At 37.8% G+C, this 27269-nt stretch overlaps 1 protein-coding gene across 2 annotated transcripts; it reads left to right on the top strand.

Annotated features, from left to right (window-relative positions):
* The first annotated feature begins 2908 nt into the window (after window positions 1-2908).
* PUM3 (pumilio RNA binding family member 3) lies at window positions 2909-27268 on the top strand. 2 transcript variants are annotated; one of them, XM_027634944.1, is made up of 18 exons: window positions 2909-2965; window positions 3243-3349; window positions 5160-5342; window positions 7200-7335; window positions 8079-8154; window positions 8944-9037; window positions 9259-9325; window positions 9880-10054; window positions 11627-11730; window positions 12251-12329; window positions 13990-14088; window positions 15176-15229; window positions 16771-16851; window positions 18748-18890; window positions 19677-19899; window positions 20980-21067; window positions 22575-22665; window positions 27016-27268. In XM_027634944.1, the coding sequence occupies exons 2-18, from the start codon at window positions 3253-3255 to the stop codon at window positions 27143-27145; spliced, it is 1920 nt and encodes a 639-aa protein (XP_027490745.1). In that variant the 5' UTR covers window positions 2909-2965; window positions 3243-3252; the 3' UTR covers window positions 27146-27268. The 2 variants fall into 2 exon arrangements, with proteins under 2 accessions (XP_027490745.1, XP_027490746.1); XM_027634945.1 differs by lacking the exon at window positions 2909-2965 and adding an exon at window positions 3010-3154.
* The last annotated feature ends 1 nt before the right edge of the window (window position 27269 follows it).

The raw sequence follows: 27269 nt of genomic DNA, 5'->3' as shown, positions 1-27269 counted from the left end.
TTTATTATAGCAAGAGAATTCTAGCATAAAAATGAAGTTTGCACATAAAAGACTGCTTTGTTACACAAATATATGATTTTAAAAATATACTTTTTAATGTGCGTTGCTGCCTCAGAATTATAACAGCAATTATCATTCTAACCTGCACAGGCAGTGTAATGAGATTTCAGATGCAATGTCAGGAGGCTCGTTATCTATTCTTCCTAAATTTGGTCTTTACAGGGGTTGGTGTTTTTACACCTGTATGGGAGAAGGAAACAATTCCAGGAATGTCCAAATCCAAATACCAGGCAGCTATAGTTCAGTTCTCTAGACTGTGGCAGGTTTTCCTCACCAATTACAAAAGGAGTATATGAAATCTGGATTCAGTTTGGAGATTTGCTAATGTCTCCTATTGACCTGCATGTCTGTCTGGATCTTTCACACTTCAGTCTCAAACCTCTTCTAAAAAGTATCTCTACACTTCTCTTTTCTCTACGGAAAAACCTTCCTTGTCAATTTCATGTGACAATTTCAATCCCTTTTAAGGAAGAAAGCAAATAGAGGGGAGGAAAACAACAGCAGCAGAAGCAGTGTCAGATTGTGTCTCTTTATTTAATTCCAGAGCAAAAAGTGTATGTATCTAACAACTGCACCTTCAATATGTATAGAAAAAAATCATTTCCTTACACACTAACAAGTACAAAGAATATTTCACACTGATTAGTACTCTGAAGTGATTTGGATGATCCAGGACTGGTATTTGTATTTCTCTCTACTTCAGGAATTCACTATACTCCAATTGTATGCTAAACCTGAAGAGAAGATTGACATCATATACTGTACCATTTGCAGAGTGAAATAAGGTCCTGTGACTGTCTCAGCTTCCTTGTCATGTGACATTTTCTTCTTTCCTCCTTTGAAACACTGTTGATTTATATATACATACTATATATACACACACACACATATATATGTACACAGAAGACTACCTTCACAGACTACAATGTACTGTTTTCACCTTACACAACTGAATATAAATGTAAGAATATATTTGTAAAGTATTTTTGAAACAACATAATTAAAACTTTTTATTAACACAAATGCTGGTGTTTGGTTTCCATTTTCTTCATAAAGACGACATTAATGAGCGCTAGAGAATAAAGGGAAACTAAAGCAGAACTGTGGGGACACTAGAGCCAACAGTGATGGTGTAATTTTACAATGTAAAAGTCTTGAATAGATTTGACCACATTATGAAATAGAGTGTTTCCTCATATGTAGTTAAGTAGTTAATATAGTTAATCCTGTTGAAAAATGAGAGACTATCTTGCATCCCACAGACTCAAAAAACACAACAGAAAAGACACTGAATATCATTTAAAGGAGCTATAAATTTCCATGCTTTGTTGGATCCATGGTCATTTAGAAGATTCATCTTCAAGAAATTACAGCAGTAAGAAATGCTTTTAAAGGCTTATAAACAACAGTTATAATATGGTTGGGGTTTTTTACCTTCACTCCAGAGAGATGCATTTAAGTTTTTGTAAGCAGAGATATATACATAGCAATTCACAACAAATTGCATTTTCAGTAGCAATTATTTTCACTTTGAATGTCTATCTATATAAGTTCTCCCATCTGAACTGGTTTTAGAATATTCTGCCCTTAGAAATAGTACAGGAAATCAATGTGGTTACTATGTGTGTAGTGGTTGCTAAGAGAAATAGTGATTTACTGCATATTCTTCGCACTAGACCCACAGAATTCTTTGTAATACTTATGACAACTATGATATCCAAAGGTAATATTGATGCATCTGGATCTAAGATGAATCTGAATCAATGAATCTGGATCTGAAACAATAAAATTGGTATTATTGTGCTTAACTAAGATTCTACGTGATTTGCTTCTTTTTCCAAGATCAAAATAAAAAAAGAAAAAAGAAAAAAGGGGGGGGAAAAAGGCTTTTGGAAGTTGGAGAAACAAGTCGCCAGACAGTGTGCACTTTATTCCTCTTAAGGTCTGGCATGTGGTATAGAGCTTTTCACCATGATTAGCAAACACATATAGTTACAAGTGTACATTGATCAGGGTGAGAGCTAAAACTGAGGAAAGATGCAATGTCAGGATGCAGATGGAGAGTCAGAAGGCTGGAGGACAGCACTTCAACAGGAGACTCCTGGCAGAAAAATTACTTTCTTGCTGGAAGCATCCAACAGGTATCAAATACCTGACATTAACTGCTGAGGTTCAGCTCATCAGATTTGACCCACAATGACTTTAGTGATACTCAGATGCACATATGTACAGGAAAAAAAAAAGAAACAAAAGTCAAGAAAATAAAAGAAAAAGGAGGGAGAGTTATAAAAATGTCCTTCTTGAAGTGCCTGCCCCTGCCCAGATTGGTCATTTCTCAAGCATGTCGTCTTGCAACACTGAATTGAGACTTCAGTCTGATTTTGCTGGGACTTCAGCCTTATACAGGTGGTTTTAGATGTCCCTCATCTGACTGGTCAGTCTGTAGCCAGATATCCAAAGGATAACGATTTCAAACTACTGTGCACAAAGCATTGTTCAATAGTACTAGAACCTGTGATAATAAATCTTACACTTAATGGCCTCTTAGCAACAGCCAGCGTTCAGTTTTCACTTCAAACCACTGCCTTGAATTTAGTCTACAATGAACATCCGTGAAGTATTCGTGGGGAAATCTCACGCAATCTTCAATCCAGCACTCCTTCGCTAGCCAGCACCTCTTCAGTGGTGGATGGGGAAGAGGAAACCTATTTTTAGTTCTACCGCTAGTGTTACTGTTCACAGTATTCACTTCTCGTTTTGCCGGCGGTGTGACATGTGCCCCCCCGGCGGGCCCACGCTGTACGGCACCATGCGCGGCACTGTCGCGCGGCGGCGGCGCGGCGGCCAATGGGGAGCGGCGGGCGGTGTGGGAGCCGCCGGGCGCGGACGGGGACGCACGTGTATGGTGAGAGCGGCGGGGCCGGGCCCGCACAGAGACCTCCATTCCTGTGGCCTCCCAGGAGTGCCGCGGAGCCGGGCCCGGCGTCCCTGGGGAGCGGGAACCTCAGCGGGAACCTCAGCGTGTCCGGCTGAGCCGCTGTGCCGCCTGGCGCCTGGCTCCGCACCGTCCGTCGGGGGAGGGTTTGGCTCCGCCGTGCGTGTTAACCGGGAGGCGCGGGCTATCTTTTCATCACAAGGGAGACTCGGCGGTCCAGTAACCCTGTCTCCCGCTCTGTTTGCAGTGTTGTCGCCATGGAGAACAAGGGTAAAAAGAAGTTCTCGGGGAAGAATGGAAAAGCGCCGCGTGGAAAAGTGCCACACGGGAAGAGGAAGTTTAAGAAGGATAATGGTAAGAAGGCAAAGACGCGCTCATAGGAACCCTGGCCCAGTGATTGTAGTTGTGTATGGAGGTCTTTTGGGTTTTTTTTTCCTTGGTAAATTTATGCGTGAAACGAGTAGTTTGGGAAATGAGCGAAGTGGGTGTTGTCTGCCTGAGCTTCAGTAAGGCTTTGACAGTGTCTCCCCTCCTATAAGATCCTCACAAAGGTGCTGGTGAATTACAGGCTGGTGAGGTAGATTGAAATCTGTCTGAAGGGCTGGGTCCAGAGAGTGGGATACTCTGGTTGGAGGCCACTGGTTAGCAGGGAAGCCCAGCAGTCAACACGAGTTCCGGTTCTGTTCAACAGCCTCATGGGTGATGTGAATGCTGTCGCAAAGTGCACCATCTTCAGATTCACTGGTGACACAGAACTGGAAGGAGTGGCAGATGCACCAGAGGGTTGTTCTGCTCTCCAGGGGGACCTCAGGAGGTGGGAAAATGGGCTGACAGAAGCCTGTGAGGTTCATCAAGGAGCAAAGGGCAGACTCCTGCAGCTTGATGGGATCAGCCCTGTGCACTGGTTCATGCTGGGATAGAGCAGCTTTGCAGAAAAGGCCCTGGGGCTCCTGGTGGTCAGATGAAACATGAGCTAGCCATGGCTCATTGGGTGCTGGGCTGTGATAGGTGGAGTGCTTCGAGCAGGGTGAGGAAGGTGAGCCTTGTCCTCTCCTCAGCTTTGCCTGGACTGCTGTGTCCAGCTCTGGGCTCTTCAGTGAAATAGAGACATGGACTTACTGGAGGGAGCCCAGTGAAGGGCTGCAGAGATGATGAAGGGACCAGGGTATCTCTCCTAGCAGGAAAGACTGAGAGATCTGGAGCAGTTCAGCCTGGGGAAGACAAGGCTGAGGGGCACCTTGTGAATATACACAAATACCTGAAGGAAGGGTTCAAAAGCAGAACCAGACTCTTTCCAGTAGAGCCCAGTAACAGGACCAGAGAACAGTGGGCACAAACTGGAACACAGGGGGGTCCCTCTCAGCATCAGGAAAGACTTCTTTACTCTGGGGGTGACTGAGCGCTGGCACAGGTTGCCCAAGGAGATGGTGGAGTTTCCCACATTGGACACAGTCAAAAGCTACCCAAACATGGTCCTGGGCAGCCAGCTTTGAGTGGCCCTGTGTGAGCAGGAGGATTGGACCAGGTGACTTTCAGAAGTGCCTTCCATCTGAGTACCTTGCATTCAAGATTACACTGACTGTATGAGCAACTAACTTGGAAAAGTAAAGCTGAAATGCTTTAAATAGGTTGCATGGAAGGCCCATTGTCTCTAGTTGATTCACCTAAGATACTCTCAATCAAAAATTTGGAGTTGGTAACCTTTTGATTCTAGATTTGTTTTCCCTCATTAAGAAGAAGTTTATTTGAGAGATGAAGCTAGGTTGTGTGGAATTGCTGTGGATTAGGATTGGGAAGACTCCTTTCAGCAATGTTTGCTCTCTTCTGTTTAGAACAGATGATCTCAGAACAGCCCTGACCATAAACTGTGAAAAGATGATATGGGGATTGATGACTGTGATGTCAGGGATAGTGAAATTCTTGATGTAGAATAATGCTTTTTATGCCTGCTGTGTGGAAAATAATTCCTGGGCTAAACTTCCCCAGAGAAAACTGGCACACCTGAGGGCTGCAATGAAAACACTGACTTTGAGAAGCATGTAAGAATTACTGTTATGGAGTTGTTATTACAAAGAAGTTTAATTCTTGTTACAGTAGTTTTTTTAATTTTGAAGCAACATAAGCTCTGTGATAGCATTTTAATTTCTGGTTTGTTGGTTAATAGATTCAGGTCCACCAAAGAAGCTCTTTAACAAAGGAGATGAGGAGGGAAAGCCTAAATCCATTTCCAAGAAATTTGTTAAAGGACAGTTAAGACCTGGAAAAGCTACTGTCAAACAGTTCAAGAATAAACAGCAATCAGAAAAGTTTGCAAAGAAGAGGAAACTCCAGGATGGTGAAGAGGGAGGTGAGCAGATTTTTAACCCTGGATACCAGTGGAAGCCAGGGTTTGGGAAACACATTGTTCATCTAGACCTTCCTCTTTCCCCCTGCCTTGTTATCACCTTTCCAAATTGGTTGAATAACTCCAGATTTACTTCCTGCTTGGTCTTTGCTGTGGGAAAAATTACTTCCTTTGACTAAGCTTGAGGTTGAAGTCGTGAGATTCAAGTTACAAATTTTCTTGGAAGTCAAAATGAAAGATACAGTAGGAAATTTAAATAACTGGCATGCCATCCTAAAGCTCTGTTTATTTTAATGGCAGTGCTAAGTGGTTGGCTTGGAACTGGCAATTTTGACATGTTTGGAAAATAGAGGGCTTTTCATAGACCATTTTGGAAACGTAATCGGCTGTTCTTAAAGTACTTGCTATAAATTTTGGAATAGAAATTCATGACACAATGTTGATTATCCTTTACATGTCTAATATCTGTGGTCCAAACAATCTGGTCACCTCCTTAAAAAAAAAAAGAAAAGGACATTATGGGTGCTACCGCTGCTTTTACATTTTATAGCTTTTTTTGTTTGTATGTTTATACAGAAAGAATAAGTAATTTTCTCGTTTTATCACTGTCTAAGTAAATTTGTTATTTAAATTTGTTTCTTCTGCATGAGATCTTCATGTTGTCCCTTTTCCTGCTGTGAGGCAAAGCTTTACTGGGACAATTAAACAGCATTGTAAAATGAGAAATGGAATTTTATGTGAGGGGATCTGAAGTTCTGCAGGAAACTGTTACTTTTTTGTAGGACAGTAGATGATTGTTGGGTATTTTACTGTTGCTGTTATTGCAGTTTTGCAGAATGGCTTTGCATGAAATATGCATTGGATGTGTGGAAATCTTAATAGCAACAGAATGTTCTTATTAATCTGCTTTAAAAAAAACTGAAACCCAGAGAAAACCTCTAAATGTTGTTTATAAGAACAGCTGAAGGCTACCGTGTATTGCATAGTGGCACTGCTCTCAAAGCCTTACAAGTTTTGCTTGTAAGGAAAAAGAGTGATAGGAGAGTGATATAAAAATCAATAATACGCGCTGTAAAAGGAAAACATGTTTTTTTGGATGGGAAAGACATTTAAGTGCAAGGTGCTGAATACCAATAAGTGATGCCTTAAGGTATAAAAATTTAAAGCTGTGTCTTTAAAGTTTCTTTAGAGCCAAGAGTTAGCATGACTTGCTTCTGTGAAGCCATGTATTATGAGATAATGGGTTTTGTCAAGGTATGAATAAAGCTAAAATCAAATTCTTGATGTTTTTCCGTAATTAATTTTTGGCACTTTTGTAATGTTACTTTGCCTGAGGTTTTTTTGTGGAGATGTACAGCTGTTGTGTAGTAAAATCCCACTCTTAAGGAATTTGACTAAATAGAGCCTTTGTAAAAAGGCTTTAATTTTTTTCCTTTTTCTGAGTTTCCAGATGTGTATTTTTGAGTGAGGGGTCTCCTTTTAAGAGACCAAAAAGGTGCATATATATATGTATGTATATAGAGTGAACTAAAAAGGGAGAACTACTTGGGGCTGCTGTAGGCTGCTAGGTACATCTTAAGTCAATTTTCAAGGTAGTAAGAGATTAGCGATGCATCCTTTGACAGCTCTGAGGAAAATTCATTGTTTGCCACCTTCTTCCAATATTCTAGAAGGAGCAATTGCTAGCTTAGCATACTTACTCAGTATTTATGCTTTCATGTTAGCTAGCTGGGTAACAGCAGGCAAAGGCTCTGAATTGCTAGCAATTCAAGTCATGAATCTGCCACAGTTTATACTGATAAAGAATTCCGTTGCTTCTCTTTTACTGACTATAGAAAATGTATATATTTTTGTCTTAAGGATCAGATTCTAAGAAGCCAAAATGGAGCGACTTCAAAAAGAAAAGGAAGGAGTTAAAGCAAACCAGACAAATTAATGATAAAAGTAATTATGACATAATTGTAAAATCGAAGCAAATATGGGAAAATGTGAGAAGGTAATAAGGATTTTTTTTCTCTCATTCCATTAACTTTTAGTCAGAAGTTGCCTGAATACTCTCTTTCTCCTCTTGTAGTTATATAAAACTGTATTTTCACACCAAAACTCCATGGGCGAACAGTAACATTGCATGCAATTTTGTAGGTTGTTCAGAGTATGGTGACCCATGGTGCTAGAAATGTCTGGATTGAACTTGTGTTCTAGGCTAAAATTTGTGAGTAAGGGCTTAAGGAGTTGTCTTACTTTTTTTGGAATCCTGATGCACAGAGCATGCACTGAGTTACCCTGATCCTGCAGTGGGATTACTGCATGAGTTTTTTGTGAAGGTTCATCTACTCTGAGGATGTAATTCTAGACCTGTGGCCTCATATCAGCAAACCAAGTTAATTTTGCTTGCTCTAAGTATCCTTGCTCTGCAATTTTGGCTGTAAGATGGTTACAGATCTTTGGAAGTGTAAACAACTCTGACTGCAAATTTGAGTTTATGTTTCAAATAATGTTGTTACTCGAAAGAAGAATAAGGTTAAAGTGTGGATATCTGGTTTGGTTTCCAGGAACTGAAGCAGCTTAATTACATCTTTTTACAGGCTTAATGAATGACAATATAAATTCAGATTAGTAGAAGCTAACCTAGTTTTATTTTGTACTGTCTTGCTTCTTAATTTATAGATATAATTGAATTATACAAAAAAACCCTACTTCCTCAATTAAAATTGTTTCGCTGGTTTTTTTTGCTTATAGGAAGAAATGCCATAAGGAGAAGAGAGAAAAGCTAATGAATGAACTACAGAAGCTTCTTCAAGGGAAAATTAAAAATGTAAGAAAAACTAATGGCATAGTGCATGAGTTCGCCAAAGCTGCTTTAAAGAATTGTGTACTATAAAAGAACTTCTAATAGTATGGTAGTGTAGTACCTGTTCTTCCAAAAGCTACAGGGAATTTTTTTAGACTGTGAGTAAAAAGAACAAAAACAGGGCTGAAAGACTACATTTGGCACCTCTATTTCAGGACAGTAGTCCTGGGATACTCTGTCTGTCAGCTGGCTATTTAAAAGGCTGTCTGTTTTGCCAAGCAGCTTTAGTGTAGTGAAATTTGATGTTAACTGAGGTTCAGGAACTCAGAGTTTTGATTAATTACAATTATTGCTTTGCAACTTTCTAGAGGAGATAGTGTCTTGACGCTTAACTATACTAAACAGTCTCTTTGCTTTGTTCTTGAAATGTATAAATTTGTAGTGAAATACATGTTGGATCTTAAAGTGGTTCTTGATATTCCATGCTGAAGTGGACCTCACTCTGAAATGACAAAAGGCATGAAAAAAAAATGAGATACCATTTAATGGTTTTATTTCATTATGGAAAACCTTAATACATGTCTTTAATTGCCAGCAACTGCAAGTATTGCCTGTGTTTTGTTTGATAGAGTACTTGTAAAGGGGTAAAAGACCTGAAATCTTAATTTGTTATAAACATATAACTGCTTTTTTAATTGGAATTACATGCTACACATGGCATGAAACTGTACCAGAGAACATGTACATTAAAATAAATACGGTGCCTAATGGCTATTTAATGGCCCAGGGTAATGAAGTATCTCTGTCCTTCAGCTGGCATTCGCACATGATTCAACTCGAGTGATCCAGTGCTTTATTCAGTATGGCAATGAGAAGCAAAGACAAGAGACATTTGAAGAACTGAAAGGTACTTTCTTCCCATTTACATTTTACCTTTATGTTTCGGTATTGCTGTTAGGAAGCATTTGAACAAGCCATATTGTTTTCTCTTTAATATTTTTAAATTTTTTTCTGAACTAATGTGTCATTTCTAGTGAGCTCTTCATCCTTATGTAAGTAATGACATCTTGTTTTGTGATGTTAATGTAGTGAAAAATAAACCAACTAAATGCTTCTCCCTTCTTCTAGATAGCCTAGTAGAGCTGAGCAAGTCAAAATATTCCAGAAATATTGTGAAGAAGTTTCTTATGTATGGGTGAGTATGAGATGAATTTGCTCATCTGTGTTGGGATGTTTCATTTCTAGTGTGAATGCTACTCTTAATTTATAGTGCATTTTTCGTGAATAAAAAATAAGTCTCTGAAAACATCTTTATAATGGGGATGAGACAGGGGAGTCAGTGGTATTGCTAAGTGTTTTTCCTTTTGCAAAACATAAAGCTAAAGCTGTACCCATCAGGTATAACGTGCCAAAAAAAAGGTCAGATGTATGCTCAAAGTTGATCTTTGCCTTAAAATGACCCTGGCTTTTAAAAATTTTCTCTGCATAGTAATTTGGAATGGCATCCTCTATTCTGTAGAATTTATCCATTGGTTTCTTTTCTTTGCTTCAAAATGCCTTATCATTTCTCCGTATTCTCAGCTTTCTTGCCATGTTTCCTAAGTGCCATAAGGCTAATCCAGACGTATATATTTCACGGGTTTTGTGCTAAAACTTATTACCTAAATGTGTTTCCAAAAATAAAACTTGATAGGTAAGCTTACCTCTAAAAGTTTTAACTCTTGCTATTTATCTTTCTCCATGAAACAGGACAAAAACACAAGTTGCAGAAATAATCAAAAGTTTTAAAGGCCATGTGAAGAAAATGCTCCGTCATGCCGAGGCGTCTGCTGTGGTGGAATATGCGTATAATGACAAAGCCATTCTGGAGCAGAGGAATATGCTGACAGAAGAACTATATGGGAACACTTTCCAGGTTTACAAGGTGGTGTTTCAATACTTTGTAGTTTAAGATGGTTTAGCACCTAAGGGGGTCCTGTTAGTTATATGTTACCTATCTTACCTCCTATTTATTTTGATGAAATTTCTTCCTGTCAGCTGTCCAAAGGTAGAGCAGTTTAGCGTGTTTAAGTGTAATTATTACTTGCACGTTTCTAGTCTAGATAAAATTGTTGTGTTTTTTTCAGTTTAAACTATGTAAAATATTTTATGTTCACGTGTGAGCTTGCTCTGCTCATCCAAGACAGTCTATTATCATGTAGTTGCAGTTGTCGTAGTATCATCATGTCTAGCCTGCAGTCATCCTTACTGAGATAAGATTTAGGCTTAATTCCCCATTAGCGCTGTAGATGACTCTTGTGTCAGAACTGCCTTATGGCAGAATGGCAGAATGGGCCTGTATCCATATACAGTATGCCTTTTAAGCTTAATTTTTAACTTTTCAAAAAGTACAACCTCCTTTCTTTTGAATTCTGTTTTTATTTTTTTCTTGCTGACTTGAAATGTTGGTTTCCATTTTAGTCAGGGATTTTGCTGCAAAGTACGAAACTGTTTTACACAATTACGGGGGAGTGACTTCTGCACCCTGTTGTACAACACAGCATACTTTTACCCAAGATTTCTGTTAAAACTGTATAAGAAATTGACAACTGATTTCTGAACGGCATTCCTGTTTTTTTTCTTAATAAAAGGTTATTATAAGTTTTAATTAAGCATTTTGCAACATTGTAATAGAAGGGGGTGTGTGCTGTGATTGTGGGCTGTAATTTGTTCTGGGAAATAAAACAACCCGTAAAAACAAGTGCAGTGATACCTTTTGTCATTCCAGCATTCTTGGCATGGGTGCTTCAAGCAGCCATACATTTTGGTGCAAACCTGAAACTCAGCACAATGTAGTTTATTAAAAATGACAATGTAGTCTTTAAAAAGACCCCTCAAGCAGAGATAAAAAAATATTCTAATTTTCTATCTAGTCAGACTGTTCTTCCAACAACAGATTATTTTACAAGAGTTACCAGTATAATTCTTTAGTTGAGATACTAGGAAGTATTTCTGTATAGAAGGTGTATGGTATATATTCGGTATATATTCCTCCTCTCTGCTGTTCCTGATCTGGAATTGAACTGGGCCTTTGTCAGCTTCTCACTTTACACTGACTTGTGTTGCCCTCTGATGTATGTGTACATGTCACGCAGGATTTCTGTTTAGCTGAGGAGCATCTTAACATATTGCCAGTTTTGTGTATTTTACTTTGTGTCCGACAGTCTCATGAAGAGCTGACATGATTGGCAAAAAGCAGCTCAGACCATGGAAGTAGTTTTTGTTTGCTAATGATGAATATTTGATTTGTAGAAACTTAAGTTTAGAGCTTCTGACATACTCAAAAAAGGTAGCTTTTTATTTTTAAAATTGTAAAAATTGTTAATTTTGCAGAAAATAATTTTTGTTTTGATATTGTTCATGATTTTTTATTAAAAAGGGACTAAACAGTATAATTTTTCATAAACTCTGATACTTACTGGGAGCAGCTAAACCTCTGGTTGTGCATTCGTTTCAGACACCAGTTGTCCCAACACTGGATAAAGTGTTAGAAGCTCAGCCTGAAAAGAGAGAGGCCATCTTGGATGAAATGAAGCAGATTCTAACACCAATGGCACAAAAGTAAGGACAAAAATTGATTTAAGGTGTGGCAATCTAGTGTGAACCAGTTTGTTTCTTACGTACAAACAGTGACATCAATATTCTTATAAGCTCACATGACAGTGATACAGATTCTTTTAAGCTGTAATGTTGCTGTGTTGTATAGTAAGTAACTATGCTTTTGTCCCAGGTGTCATAATGAATAACTTACCTTAATGCTGAACTCCACTTCTATAAACTAAAGTGTCCCCTGCCCCAGTCAAACCATTGGTAGAAATCCCACACTGTGATGTGTTTCCATAATGCATTGTTAGGTAAGCTTCTCCAGTGGTCTTTATGAGATAATAGGTTTTATAACTTTTAAATTTCAGTAGAATCTTCCACATATTCTCAGTGGTAAATGTCTAATCCAAACTGACTCTATGTGTTTTTGCACACCATCCTGCCTAACTTTTTTAAATACAAATGAAGTATTGCTAGCATATGTTAAAATTATTATTTGTGGGGAACTTGTTGTTTATATTCATCTATCCAAATACAGAGAGGCGGTGATAAAGCACTCACTGGTACATAAAGTATTTTTGGACTTTTTCGTTCACGCTCTTCCAAAACAAAGATCTGTAAGTATGAATATTTTGGTTTTGGTCTTCTTTTGCCTTTTCAGCGAAATGTTTTTATCTTCTTGTGAAAGTACTGTAAGTCAACTAGACAAAAATACACATCTTTCATTTATAGAGTTTTACACATCTGATGGTTCTAGATGGATGACTGGGGAGTAGTGTTGTATGGAGATTTACAGTCACAGTGAACTTCTACATCAGTGCTTGTGTATTTGAATTTAAAGAAGAAGATCTAGTGAAATGACTTGATGTTTCCTTTCCTCGTGCTGAGTGGTCCTTCTCAGCAGCTGGGGAATAATTAAAGCCAGGGTCATAGCTTCCAGTAGTTTAGCTTTCCAGTGTGTAGTTTCTTAACCACTTACAGTAATTGCCCAACTATCTCTTGATCAAAATACAGTGAGATTGGGCCCTTCTGTCAGCACCCAAATCCTTATCTGCTATATCTGTATTGCATTCCAGTTTTAATATTACCTCAGGCATTCTTGCAAATACAAGGCCTAAATCCATTTGTGTGAAGTGCCACCGTTTACGCTGGTATCTGTCAAGATTTCACCAGCCTTGTCCTGGTTCTCCAGTTCAGAACCATCTCACCTCAAGCCAGGCAGAGCCTTCTAAACTTTCTGTGTCTTACCTTCTTCTGCCTATCTGGTCTCTTGAATTCTGCTTTGTTACTTTTAATAAACCCAAAGTGAAGGGTAGTGGAGTGGCCTATTCATAACCTATTCTGAATCTGGATCTTGCCTAATTAAACATTCCTGTGCATTGTCTCAGAATGCTTCTGGATTCACAGGCTTATGTGAATCGGCAGTAAGTCATATCTCCTTCTTCTTGCTTGGCCTTCTGTGCAGATGTGCTACTATATGAACATCCTCTTTGGGGTTTGGAAACTCCTTCTGCAGATCTGTTCCTGCCTGTACATACAGCTAGTGACACCAATCGTGTTGTGACTGAGCAGTTTATAAGTAATTGGTCAAATGCTTAGAGCCTTTGGCTGGAGAGCAAGAAGAAGCTAGGGATAGAAAGAGGGATAGCTGGGAGCTTCATGTTGAAGAAGTCATTGGATAGTAATAGAGGTAGTATCTAGTAAGCCAGGAGGGGATTGTTTGATTTCCTTTGGCTGATGGTATTATTTGTCAGACAGCTTCAGGACCTCATTCATCTTTGATATGAAGACTAACTTTTGGCTGAATCTTGTCATACCTGATTTATAACATAGCCTGGTGCTTAAATGACTTCTTTGTTCTTCTTACTTTCTGACTATTGCCCTGTATATGTAAATAAATTACACCATCTTCAAAGATTTCTCCCTAAATTAATAGTTGTCTTCGTCTCTAATTTCTGTTTCAGTTCTGAGCACCGTGACTTGAACTTTTTGTAATTGGATAGCTGACAAGCTTCAATACAGTTGTAATTTGATGGGATGATTATGATAAACAGTATAGTTTTAAAGAAAGAAAGCTTGTATACATTTACAGTCTCTTGGACTCTTTTTGAGGTAGTTTTTCATAGGTGAAGGCAATGAGAGTGTTTGTGTAGAGCCAGAGTGTTTCTGTAGTGTTGTGGGCAGACAAAAAGATTCTTTCAGGCTCTCACCCACCTGCCTTGAGATTTCTCACACCTTTTCTTTCACCTTTTTGTTTTATCACCATTTCTTTCCCAGGAAATGATAGAAGCTATCAGAGAGGCTGTCATCTACCTGGCACACACTCATGATGGAGCCCGAGTAGCAATGCACTGTTTATGGCATGGCACTCCCAAGGTAATGTTTAGTTTCCCTCTACTTAGTTCTCTGTGATTGTCCACACAGGTCCTTCTGCTAGTGCACATTTTCATGCAGTTAAGAATTTGAGAGCAAGGTTAAAAACTGGCATCTCTTTATCTATTGACAAACACAAGCAGTAATTTTTTCTTTGTGGATCAAATGTTTTCATTAGAACTTCTATAGTGGAAGCATCTCCTTTTATTTTTAGCAGAGATTTTGAAGGTGTCACATTAAGCTTTTCCATTTTAAGATTATTATCCTTTCATTTATCCCACAGATTTCTTAATACAAGTGAAATTGACAGGAGAAAGAGGACAGTAAAAAAGTCGTAATGTGAAAACGTGTTCGGCTTTGGAATGCTAAGACTTATAAAATGTTATAGGAACTGTGTTTTAGTTTTATCTGCTGATATAGTATCCTGAAATACTTTAGGTGTAATGTATGGCATCACCTCTTGGAAATACTGCAATGCCTCCTATGTTTTTCTGTATTAAAAAATAAAAAAGCAGTATTAAGTGCTTGTTAAAGAGTACAGAAAAAATTATGAAGTTCCTAGGATCTAGGGGTAGTAGTGAATCTAAGGAAGACTGAGCAGTGATTGCAAGAGCCAAAAGAACAAGCACTGAGGGAACTTTCTGACAAGAATTTCTTGCTAGTAATAGGGTTTTGCGGCAAGCTAGAGGTCCTGTTGAATAGGTTTCTTTCCAAATGAAGAGATGAAATTTATTCTTCTTTAAGTAATAAACAGAATATGTGTGAACATATGTGGTGGTTTGGGGTTTTTTGTTTTGTTTGTTTGTTGTTTGGGTTTTTTTCCCAGTTTTTTTGGCATCTTCTGTTGGTGGGCCGGACTTGCAAACATACCACAGCACCTCTCTTGGATTGAGTCAGGATTCAGGTTTAACTTTTCACACTGATTCTAGGTGAAGACTATTAGTACAAATGTGAGTCTTTGGGAAATAATAGCCTTTGCTTTAGTAAGCAAATTATAGGTTATCTTTTTGAAAGGTATAAATAACAGTTTAGTTACTCAGAATCACTGGTATTCAAGGCTCATTTGAGTTTCCTGTTTCCTTTTAAATAGGACAGAAAAGTCATTGTGAAAACTATGAAGACATATATTGAAAAAATAGCAACGGTGAGTGTTCATTAACCATTTATTTCATAGTCTCTGAAACAGAAGTACTTTTGTAAAGGCTGATTTGAATGTTCTTTGGTACTGGAAACAATTGTGAGGTCTCAAACTAGTCTTAAAACAGTGATGATGTATGTATTAGATAATATGAAATAATTGAACTTTATGGAATATTTAGAGACATACCATTGTGGGCACTACATGTAGTACTATGCTTCTTTAAAGTATTTGAGTTCATTATTAGTCCTAAGTTTTCTTTCAGCTTTTTCTTTTATGAAACCCAACTTTGTATTGTATCTTTTTATGGCTTGTTGGTTAATTCTCCTTGGTTGGGAATAAAACAAATGTATAAAGAAGAGGAAAAAAAAGTCAAGATGTGTTGGAGACTGTCATTGGAAAGGCTAGTTGAACGTGCATTCTTCTTATGAGATGCTCAATATTTTTTTCAACTCAGGAAGCTTCAAAATGAATTAATGATAGAGTGACATACAATGGAAGAAGTCCATGTGTTTTATTTTTTTCTGAATAACATGTATGCTTGGAGACTGCCACACCAGTAGAGTAACAGATGCAACCAGATTTTCATAGAGTTGGGCAAAACTGGAACTGTGAAGAAGAGCTTTTTATACTTCTTCCCTTCCTAGTTGCTGTGTTTTTCTGTTTGCTAGTAGTTGATGTGGTCTCAGTCAGTGACCTCCAAGCTTTTTTGATCACATCGTGCGTGTGCATCCCCAGTATGTGTATACTTATGTATAAATTATGTACCTGTACTACTGTACTAGTATACATCATAAAACATACACAGAAATAGAAAATTTAAAAGAATGACATAAAGATTAGCAGAGGGTTTTTTTATTTATTTATTAATGGCGCTACAATGGATTGTCTTGTGCAACCCACTTTGGGGTCCACTGGTCTAGGTAATGTTTCTCTCCATAATTTCTTAATACCAGAATAAATGAGTCGTTACATTTTATAAATGATATATTATATAAAAGTGTAAGAGAGTGGGTGAATAATAGCTAACAAAACACTGGAGCACTGAAGATGTGACTTCACTTTGAGGTACAGTCTCACTGACATACAAGTGAATTGGGTTGTGCCCTTCAGAGTATGCTTGGACTTGCACTCCAACAATGCAGTGGAGACTGTATGTCAGACACGTGATCTCCAAAAATACAGTGTGTGACTTAGTTCAGTTTTAAGCAGATCCACTATAAAGTCTGCATGTAATGTTCCTGCAGGAAAATCCTGTGATTTCAAATGATGATTATACAGTAGGATTAGATTAATAGCTTGGATGTGATAAAACAGTGTATCCACTTAAAGTGGCAGAGCTACTTTTGTTTGAACAACATATTTCTCTTAACAAGCCTTGCTTTTAGAGAGTACCTAAATGCTGGGCTTCTCTCCTTAGATGGAAGTAGTCAGAATTTGTTTGTGGTTCATCTTGTGTTATGGTTTAGACAAACTCTCAGAACTACCAATTCTAAGTCAGTATATTCATAAAACTTGACTGCATGTCTGATGTCTCATCTTTGCAGGGTGAATTTTCTCATCTGGTCTTGCTGGCAGCGTTTGATTGCATTGATGACACAAAACTTGTGAAGCAGTTAATTATATCAGTAAGTAATTGAATTTTTCCTAAAATAGTATATTAAATAGTGTCAGTGTGTTTGCCAGTGTATAGGAGGATAAGAGTAGGAATCCACCTGCTTTTTTAAACTATTTAAATACTTTCCATCTTTTCTGTTTCATTATATTTGTGTATCATGGTTAGTTTTTTATTTTCATAGCACACCTTAGCATTTTCCCATGTTTTTTAGTTATTTATTTGAATTAGTTTTTAGGCTAGATTCAGTGCTTGCTGAAATTTGCCCTTTTTATACATGTTCATTCTGGCTAATCGGTGACTGGAGTCTCTTTAAAGTTCATGTCTTTTGTCATAGAAGTTTGAACTCTGCAAGTTTCAAGAGATTAAATTGGTAAAAGACTTTAGAATAAGGATGTTACCTCATACAATTTACAAAATACAAAAATATTTGCATCCTGTAATCAAAGTAATTAACACTGGTGTACTTGTTCTAAGCATCTTACAGCAGTACTCGTGCTGTGGCTTCAGGGACTGACAGCTTTAGAGACAGTGGCAGGGAAATAAAGATGAGGCAAATGTTCTGCATTGGAGGAGGAATATGAGAAGAAAGGGGTTCTGATGAGGCTTGCTTTGAAACATATGAGCAGTTCTTCCCTTAAGCAATTTTGTATAGCGGGGAGTTGGGATTTTGTACCCTAACATGGAGATTTGGCTGTGCCTTTTTAATGGGTCTGGAGAGATGAAAGCATCTTAATGTGGAGATGGCTTTTGTTTCTCAAGTATTTTAGCTGTAATTGCAGCTGCATTTTGTTTTCAGATCCCAATCTGCAATGTAACAACTTCTGGAAAAGGTCCAAGCAAATAAGTCCTGACTTACCAGAGCTGTCTTGGTATGAGATCATTGAGGTGTTCCTGTATGATGTTACAGGCACTCTGCTTTCTGGAGAGTTTATTAGTTCAGATACTCTGTTTGTCTTTAGCTGAGCTTCCAAGATGTCATTTAATTACTGAATCATCTGAGATCTGTAATTAATCCATCATTGAAGATAATAGAATGTTTACCATTTGGTCATCCTACCACATCAATCTGGACAGAAGAGTAAGGGATAACAAGGAGAAGTAGCCTTCACACATACAGAATTGGCCCATCAGGGTTTATATGAGGTTATGGGGAAAGGATGGCAGGGAAAATTAAAAAAAAAAAAAAGATGAAAACCAGCTCTTCTGATAGTGAATGAAAACTAGTAGCAGACGGTAGAGTGGAGGCATCTTAAAATCAAGCATTGAAGCATACTCTTTGGAAGAAGCCAAGCCTTAAAATTGTCTCAAAGAGCAGTTTTTTCTAAAATATCTTATACTGTTTATCATTCTGTCCATAATAAAATTTAGCTGTAGGAAGGTAACAAAACTAAGAAGATTTGAGGTGGAGAAAAAGTAAAGGGTTTTTCTGTTGTTGTTTTGTGGGTTGTTTTGCTGTTTTGGGGGAGTTATTTGGTGGTATTACAAAACTCATCATTTTTGTGGATTGGCAGCACAGCTGGGAATTTGCAGGTAAGGGAAGGTTTTAAGCTTTTTAAATCCTTTGAGGAAGATCTTCTCATCGTCTCTCAGCTCCACAGACTCTTAATGCAGGACCAGAGAATATGTGTGGTGCTTTGAAGCTTCACATGTGATTGGACCTGTGCACTGTGAGCTTGACATGTGTAAGGATTCCAGCAGATTTTAACGTGAAATCCCTCTCTTTCATGAGGACTCCAGAAATGGGTAGCTAGGAAGACACCACCAAAGAGAGACACCACAGCAAAGAGACACATGTCGGTGTCATTTAGAGTTTTTCCCCAGTATACTTTCTCACAGTTTTGATACTGAAAGTGACCAAGAACTGCTATTTCATTAGTGTTTCATTGTTGTTTGTTTACTCTTACAGGAAATAAATGCTTCTTTGCCCAATATAATAAACAACAAATATGGAAAGAAGGTCTTGTTGTACTTGCTAAGTCCTAGAGATCCTGCACATTTTGTTCCAGAAATCATCACACTTCTGCAACAGGGAGATGGAAATGCCTATAGGTAACTCAGATATGAAGGTTATTTTCCTTAGAGTCCAGAAGAGTTCACACAACTTTCTGTCATGATTTAATTTCAATTTTCTTCATAATAAATCTAAGTAAAGTAAATATATAAAAAATTATACTAGTAAGTATTATTAGATACATTATTCTGTCTTTATTTTTTTCTTTTTTTTTCCTTTTTTGTTTTTGTTTAAATTTCACATTCTGTGGTTAGTAACCAGCAAGGTATTGGAGATCAGTAGTTTACCCCTTTTTGTAAAGGGCAAATATTGTGATACGTTCTGTGTGTAAACTCATATATCAGATTTGGTGTAGAAGAAAATTCGTAATATGCATCACTGGTGCTTCGAGTTGGATAAAAGTATATCTCAAAATCTAGCAATAAAAGTTAAAATTACTAGTTTGATTCCAGTCTCTGGTATTGACATTGGTGCTTATCAGCTTTGAAGAAGGAGCAATTTTAGATGACTAGTGAGCTGTGTAAGAGATACATGTTGGTAGTTGAGATAACAAAATGAAAATAAACAGGGTAAATTGTGATTAACAAAAAACTCTGTGAGGTTTAAAGGCAGTCAGCTTTAAACACTTTCTCACTCCACGTGTTCTTAAACTGTGCGAGCAATATGTGTTTAACTGTGTGTGAAACAAAGGGAACATTAATGCCTATATTTTAGTCTTACAGTAATTTATATCTGTCTCAAATAGCATGTATGTTATGAATTTCTCTTTGCTTAATGTGCATACAGAGCAAGTCTTCTACATAGTGTGCTGTCCTTTTTCTCAGTAAGAAGAATACTGAACTCCGTCGCCGTGAACTCCTGGAAGCCATTTCCTCTCCTTTGCTTGAATATTTGCAAGAACATACCCAAGAAGTAGTGATAGACAAAGCTACCTTTGTCTTGGTTGCTGCCATCTTAAGAACAGCACTAGGTGACATCCAGCCCGCACTAGATGCAATTGCTAATTTAGCAGCAGAAGAGCTGATTCCGGGTGGCCGTGATGGACAGGTATTGTACAGAGGACAAAGTGCTGAGATCTTGCAGATCTTCTGTATTACTAGAATAAAGTCCTCTCTTTTTTCTTTATGTAAGACCTCAGCATACTGCCCTAGTAGCACTCGCACAGTAGACACGATCCTGTTTTCTGACATTTGGATTACATGTTTTATTATTATTTTTGTTACCACATCTGTCTGGAGTCATGGTAGTTGAGCCAGTACTTCATATATGTTGTAGAGCAAGTTGCTTCATGATCTTGAATCTTTAGAACTGCTTTAAACATTCTGTGGGAAGGTAGCTGACAAGCATGTTACACAGTCTCTCTTTTAATGTGCAGTCAAGCACTTAGCAAAGTTTTATATTTCATTTGACTATTTACACTGAGAATGACAGGTCTCTTAGCTTTCAGATATGCATATCTTCATGTAAAGAAAGGTCTTAGATAATAGCTGTTTATCTTTACAGTATTACCTTCTCTTCAAAGTTGTGCCCCTCCCCTGTTTTGTTGAGTTAAGCTTGGTCAGATATGTATCCATAGACTAGAAAACAAAAAAATGCAATGTACACTGTATTTAAGATAGATGTCCTCCAGATTTCCATAGTTGGGCTGGATTTACACTGTCTTTCCCCTTCTTTAAGATACACATTTTACAGAATTTTACATGAACAAATCATGTTTTCTGTGACTTTCTGTGAACCGTAGCATAGTGAATTTTCAAGTCTGTGAAAATGCAAAAGGTCTGGAAGTTCTTGCAGAAGCAGGTAGACCAAGAGATTCTGCTCTGTAATAATGAAGTCTTTGGAGGAGTGGGTGAAATATTGGTTGATATGGTTTATATTACTGAAAGTTAAATGTTGCAGGGAAGATGGTAAAAATTAAACTGGTCAGTTTGAATAAGTATTCAGAAACTTGCATCAAACCTCTTTATATTTGTGTAGGTGATAACTAAATGAATCAGTGTGATGTAGTGTCTGAAGGCAGAGTGAATAAATCAGGCAGAAGTATTTATGGCCAGACGTGGAACTGCATTTTGAAACATCATCACTAAATAATTTGGTTTGGTTTTGGTTTGTCTATTCCCCTTAAAGCTTCATATTGCAGAACATCCAGCAGGACATCTAGTTTTGAAATGGTTAATAGAACAAGATGAAAAAGTGAGAGAAAGTGGAAAAGAAGGTATGTTGGAAATTCAGCTGTTTTTGATCAAATTGACTTCAGACTAATTGCTTATCTGACACACACCTAAAATAAGATTGTTGCATTTATTTCTTTGAGTGTACTAATATGTGCAAAATTTAACATTAGTGCTTCTATCTTTTTGCTGCTGTGAGCTGCTATACAAACAGAATGCCAAGGATATGTTTGCTTTTTCTGCAAAGCAAGTAGTGGTTTTCACAGGAGTTTACTGTGTATTTGGGACGGAGTTCATTCCTGTTCTTAAAATGTGTTGATAGCTTTACTAAATTGCATAGCAGTTTAAGGTATAATAATAGAAACAGTAAAGTCTTTCTGACAGGAACCCCTGTTTCGTTAGTGCTCGTGAGCCAAACTGTAATCTTTAGTGTGTTCATTGATGCTGGTGGATTAATGCTTTATAACTGTTATTACAATAATTCGTGCGCAAAAATAGGACAACTTTGCTAGTTTATGTTCCATAAGGCAGATAATGGGCACAGATGTTCTCAGTTTAGCTTTTAAACTTATTTTATTACATAACTAAAATCTTGTTGTGTGAGTCACCCTATCCTAATAGTGATTTCTTTTTCTCATACAAAGACCTCAAAAGATGAAAAGGACTGAGTGTCAAAGTATAATCTGAGGGAACTTCTTCGTGTGTAGTGGGGTTTTTTCTATAAAATTATCAGACCTTGTTAAACTCCTTATTTCTTTTCTTCTTGCTGCATTCAGGTAGCCACTGTTTCCTTTAAAATGTGTTAGTTGTACTTTATTAAATGTTTCTGAAAGGAGGCTGTTTTCCTACTTCTCAAGTAGATGATTAAAAATGTGCAAAGGGAAAGTTTTATGAGTGTCTTTCAGAGGCTCGTCTGAGATGATGATAGTAATCTGGGTTTATTTCTGCTGACATGCAATTCCCAGTTTAAGCGCATGCTGTTCCCTTTGGTTTCCTCCAAAAAGTGCCCTGCAAAATTCTTGCTCTGAGTTCACTGAATTGGCATTAAAAACCAAGCAGTTGTTATTACGTGGGGAACAAGTTGTATAAAAACTGACCTGTCTTCGGGTGGAGTTTGGATCTGAAGTGATATGAAAAATAGCTTCAGTGTTTGGAGGTTGGAGTTTGTTGGGTTTTTTTGACATTATTTACTGCTAAGTTTGCTCAGCATACAAGTTCTAAGAGCAGTTTTCATGAGGTTCAGTTCTTCAAATTCAGCTGAGGACCTGAGGTCAGACTAGGTTCTTTGTTTTGCATATGTCATTAGTGTAATATGTAATTAGTACTGCTGTTGTCTAATAAATTTCAAGCAGTACTTATAAGTAGTCTAGCATCTATGAAGATTATGCATTGCATTGAACAGTCAGTTATTTAGAGGGAACTTTGTGAATAGTTGGTAACTAAAAACTATGTGATTAAATCACAACTAGAGAGAACTTTCAACAGGCTTTTTTGTATAAAGATACTGTGTAAATTTTTTTCTTCTCTCTATCTCTTTCCCTCATTTTGCAGTTTGCTTTGGAAGAACACTGGTGGAACGGGTTGGTATTGAGAATCTGAAGACCTGGGCAGAAGTAAATAGAGGTGCCATTATTCTATGCTGGTATGTAAGGCACATGACCACTTCTGGTTAGATTACAGTGTTAATTTCTTGAACAGCTAAGAGAACATCAGTTGAAATTTCTACCAACAAAATGTACTGTATTTCATGCAACTGGCAAGTCTTCAGTGGAACGGGGAAATGGAAGAATTCAAGCCAGAGTTTCCATAGGTTGTTCCTTGAACTCTGTCTTTTGTAGTTCTAGGAAGTAGCTCAGTATCGGAAAATCTGAAGATTAAAAATCAAATTTATTTTTAAAGTTGTGCCTACCATGTCTTGTTTTACAAGCACAAAATTCTCAAAAGAGCAGTCTACAAATACCTACATAAAAATAATTAATGTAATTAATGAAATACCTGGGACTGGTGGCAGCATACAATAATCTGGAAATTGTTTTGTTTTGGTAAGTTATGCGTTGTGTTGATCCCTTGATTACAAAGCCTAAAAATTTCTGATACTGGAATGTTTGGAAGAAACCATGCACAAGAACAGACTATGCAAAGGCTTGTGATGAGCTAACTGGCTCATGACTTTGAAGCAGTGAACCATGCAACTAGTGAGATAAAAAGTATTCCACAGGAATCAGACTAACAATAACATTTTGTTTTATCGAATGTGAACAGCTGTGTTCATCATCGCTGCTTTCGCTTTGTAGCTTCCTGTCAGTAGAAACCGAAGGTTTTGCCTTTAACCCAAAGTGGTCTGTGTTCTGGAACTTCTCTGTCAGCCTTGCACTTCTGACTCCTTGTAAAGACTTTCATTGAACCAAAGTCAACAAACAATTCAAACAGACAACATGATTTTGAAAAATAAATCCTCTGCTTTCTTTTTGCTGCTCTGCTTTTCTTTCTCCTGAAGTTACTTTAGACTCCTCACTGTTTGCTTTACTTCTCTACTGCTTTGATGTTCTTGCTCTTTTGCAGGGTGAATCAAAAGCCATTTTCACTTCTGTTAGTTAATCTGAATTCAATTCTAACTTTGTTTAGTGAGAAGAATTTCTAGCTGAGGAGTAGTTGCAATCCAGATACAAAGCCAGTTTGCACAACATCTTAATAGTCGTATGGATCCAGCTGTTAAGATTTTTCAGCTACCGGAATGATAATGCTCTTTCTTTGCCTCTCATAACAGGCCTTTAGAATTCAGTAAATGCATCTAATGTCTGTATGGTGTAGTTTTGTTAGAAAGGCTTATTTATGACTCTATTAATTCTTGGAGTTTTTGCCTTTGACTCAAGGCTGAAGAGGTTCATTTAGCATGTGGTGTGGCTGGTGTATGTACTAAGCTGTTTAGATTGTCCAAATAAAATTGCAAAGTAAAGTAACAGATTTTTTTTCCCTGTTTAGCACTTCAGTAGCTGGCTATCACTGTGGCAATAGTCTTTGAATAGGCTTTGAAGACTTACAGATAAAACAGGAAACTATTAATTGCTTATTAGAAAAAACTAGCACAGTAGTGTTGTATTTTATGGAAAGGTCTGTGAGGAATGGCAGTCTTTCTCCCTCTCTGCTATTACTCATGTCACTACTGAATGGGACTTTGACAAGTGTCCTTTGTTACCAAGCAGGGGAGCTTATCTCCCAGACTGGCAGTATTTTCACCAATACTGAAACTTGGAGGAAAGAGAGAAAAGAGTATATTGCTTCTTTGTTTGCTGGAATTTTAGTCCTAAGTTTTTTGTTTATTTCACTGAAATCTGAATCTTTGGTAGATTAAACTTCTCTTGATGACTTTTTAGGCATGAAGTCCTTTTGTTTAGGCAGCTGAGAACACAAAACCAGCTCCTTTTGTTCCATTTCATGTGACACCTGCTTACCTCAAAAACATATAGTAATTAATTGCATTTTTGTTTAACTACGTGCACTGAAGTCAAGAGATTATCTAAATCTTATAGCAATAATAAATTGAATTTAGTCTGGTATAGATAGTAACTACAGGGGTTTTTTTACATGATATAATTGTTGAGTTTTTAAAAATCTTCTCATTTAAAAACCCAGATACTTCTTTTTCATAAGGGAGCTCAGATCCCTCAGAAAAAAGTGATTTTCAGACAATGCCATTTCTCCCTGAAGCCGTGATTGAATTTTGGTTTATTGTTGGCTTTCAGAAGCCATCTGTCACATTCATGCAAATCAGAAACTCAGAATTACTCAGTGAGTCCATTTGAAGGTTTTTGGCTATCTAGTAATTATTTGTCAGTTACGAGCAGTCATTGCATGTGCTTGACTTCTTAGTTACCTGGTGTAATCTGGACCTTCACCTTTCCTTGTCCTACTTGGTTTTAATTTGATTTTTATAAAAAAAATCTGGGGCCTGGTTCTGGCATAATACTAGCTTGAGGAGTCCTAAGGTAATGAGAGGACCCTCTGCAGGCCAGGCTAGTGTATAAAGTCTTGCAAGTCCTTGAATGTCATGGATGCAGGTCTGTTTACTTTCCTATATATGAATCTTCTGGGTATTTTTTAATTTGTAAGTGATGTGTTACACCAGGGTAGAAAATGGACAAGAACTTACTTCACCAAATGTCTTATTGACCTCCATGTGTTATTTGTATAACCTGTAGGAGTTACATTTTATATCCACAAAATACATATGTGCCAGCTTTCTAGATCTTATAAAAACTTCCAGAATAATAGTTTTAAAACCCCCCACTATGTTCACTATGTTGGTCTTATCAGACATGCAGATGTTCTGTATTAAGAATACCTGTCTTGAAATACCTGTGGTTACTAGAAGTTTGAAAGCAGCTGTCAGCATGTGTAGCTGTCAGCAGATGAAATTAGTTTTTAGAAATACATAAAATGAGGTCTAAAGTGTCTTGCTATTTTGTGTGCTCTTTGTCCCTTGTGGCGAAGTGAACCACGTGTACTTCTCTGTGTTAATTACCAATGTGATCAGCACATCCTTTGTCAGTGCTCTTGACTTTCTTGCTGTTGTCAGGGGTACATGACTCACAGAAAAGATGAGAAAGTATCACCCTCACCTGTGTCAAATGTCCCATGCAGTACTGCCTGTAATGTTGCCATCTGGCACAGGATTTGGAGTTCTAAAGGAGTCAAAATATAAATCTCATCTTAAGCTACGTTAATTCCTTTATGTCTTTGTTCAGTTTGCCATGTCTAATCCTTTTTTAAAAAGTAGGCAAGAAACAAGCTTTTTGGGAGCTGCAAATTTGAGAGCCACTTGGAAGGGTCCTAGGGATTGTAAGGACTTGCAGTATCACACAGCCTGCTTAACACCAACACATGGGTGTTATAGTTTGTTTCCAGTCTTAGTTTATTTGTATGTCAAACTTGTAATTCTGATTTACACACATGGTTTGCACACATTGGCTGTAGAAGACACTTTTTTTAGGCAGTGTTCACTGATCATTTTGAAATAGCCAATTAGCTGTGCCATTACCTCTGTTAATTTTCTATTGCAGTCCAAGAACACTTCACTGTTAAGTAAAGGAGGGGAGAAGGACAGTCAATACCTATGTTGATCTGCATAGTGGAGAAACTTTTCCTTTTCTAATAATATTTTACATCTTATGATGAATTTCCTTGTTTCTGAGGAAGAAGTTATGTGGAAAATCTGGTTTGTTTTCTAAAAGTAGTATGTAAAAGGAGAACAGAACTGGTAAGGGTTTGTAGTCCTGCACTAAATGTGCCATGGAAGTACCATAGTGAAGGTACTTGAATGTATTAGATGTATGGCACTGTATGCAGTTTTAGGACTCCTATTACAGGAAAGGTGTCAAAAACTGGACTGAGTTTAATGAAGGGTGACCAGCACAGTCACAGGCTGGATCCCTTGGCCTGGTAGGAGAGGCTGTGGGGCTAAGGCTGTTTCATCTGGGAGAAGGGGCAGCTTGTGGGCACCCAGCAGCATCCCTGGCACCCACGGGAGGGGATGGAGGAGAGCTGGTCCCTTCACAGCAATAGGGGACAAGAGGCAGTGGCACAAGCTGAAATACAAGAGGCTCAGGCTGAAGATAAAGGAGCAGCCTTTTCCCCATGAAGGTGATCCAGCAGTGGGGCTGGGTCCCAGGGAGTTTGGGCTGTCTCCAGCCTGGGAGGTTCAAGCCAAGAGTGGGTGAAGCCTTGGACAACCTGGTCTGACCCAGTGTTTGAACATGCTTTGAACAGGGATCAGCAGTTCCCTGCAGACTGATTAATTATTTGTTGGTTGTGTTCTCACTTGGTGTTTCATACTTTTTGGAATGTTTTACGTCTTTTTATAAGAGGAAGTGACAGAATCTGGCCTGAACTATATTCTTCCTAAATAGTTATTGTTTCCTTACATGGACAGCTTCTTTTCCTATGACCTGCATGCTGACCTTTGGCATCCTGTAATTTTTCCTGTTTCTTGTAGCCTTCTCCGGAGCACTGATGAAAAAGTGGCAAATACAGTCAAAAAAGGACTGAAAAAGCTTATCCCAAAGCTGAAGCAGAATAAAAACGTAAAAGGAATAGAAGCATTACTGGAGAAATTGACTTCCTAATGTAAATGGAGATAAAATTATTATTTACATCAATGCAATCCACTGAGATTTGGTAAGATTTTGCATCATGGTTGTTGAAAGAAGCAGTGTATGCATTTGTATATTAAATAATTTCTAAAACAAC

Source organism: Corapipo altera, unplaced genomic scaffold (assembly GCF_003945725.1).
Source record: "Corapipo altera isolate COAL_440 unplaced genomic scaffold, ASM394572v1 61411, whole genome shotgun sequence".
Classification (NCBI taxonomy): domain Eukaryota; kingdom Metazoa; phylum Chordata; class Aves; order Passeriformes; family Pipridae; genus Corapipo; species Corapipo altera.
The sequence above is the reverse complement of the archived record's forward strand: the minus strand, read 5'-3'. Positions and strand labels throughout refer to the sequence as shown.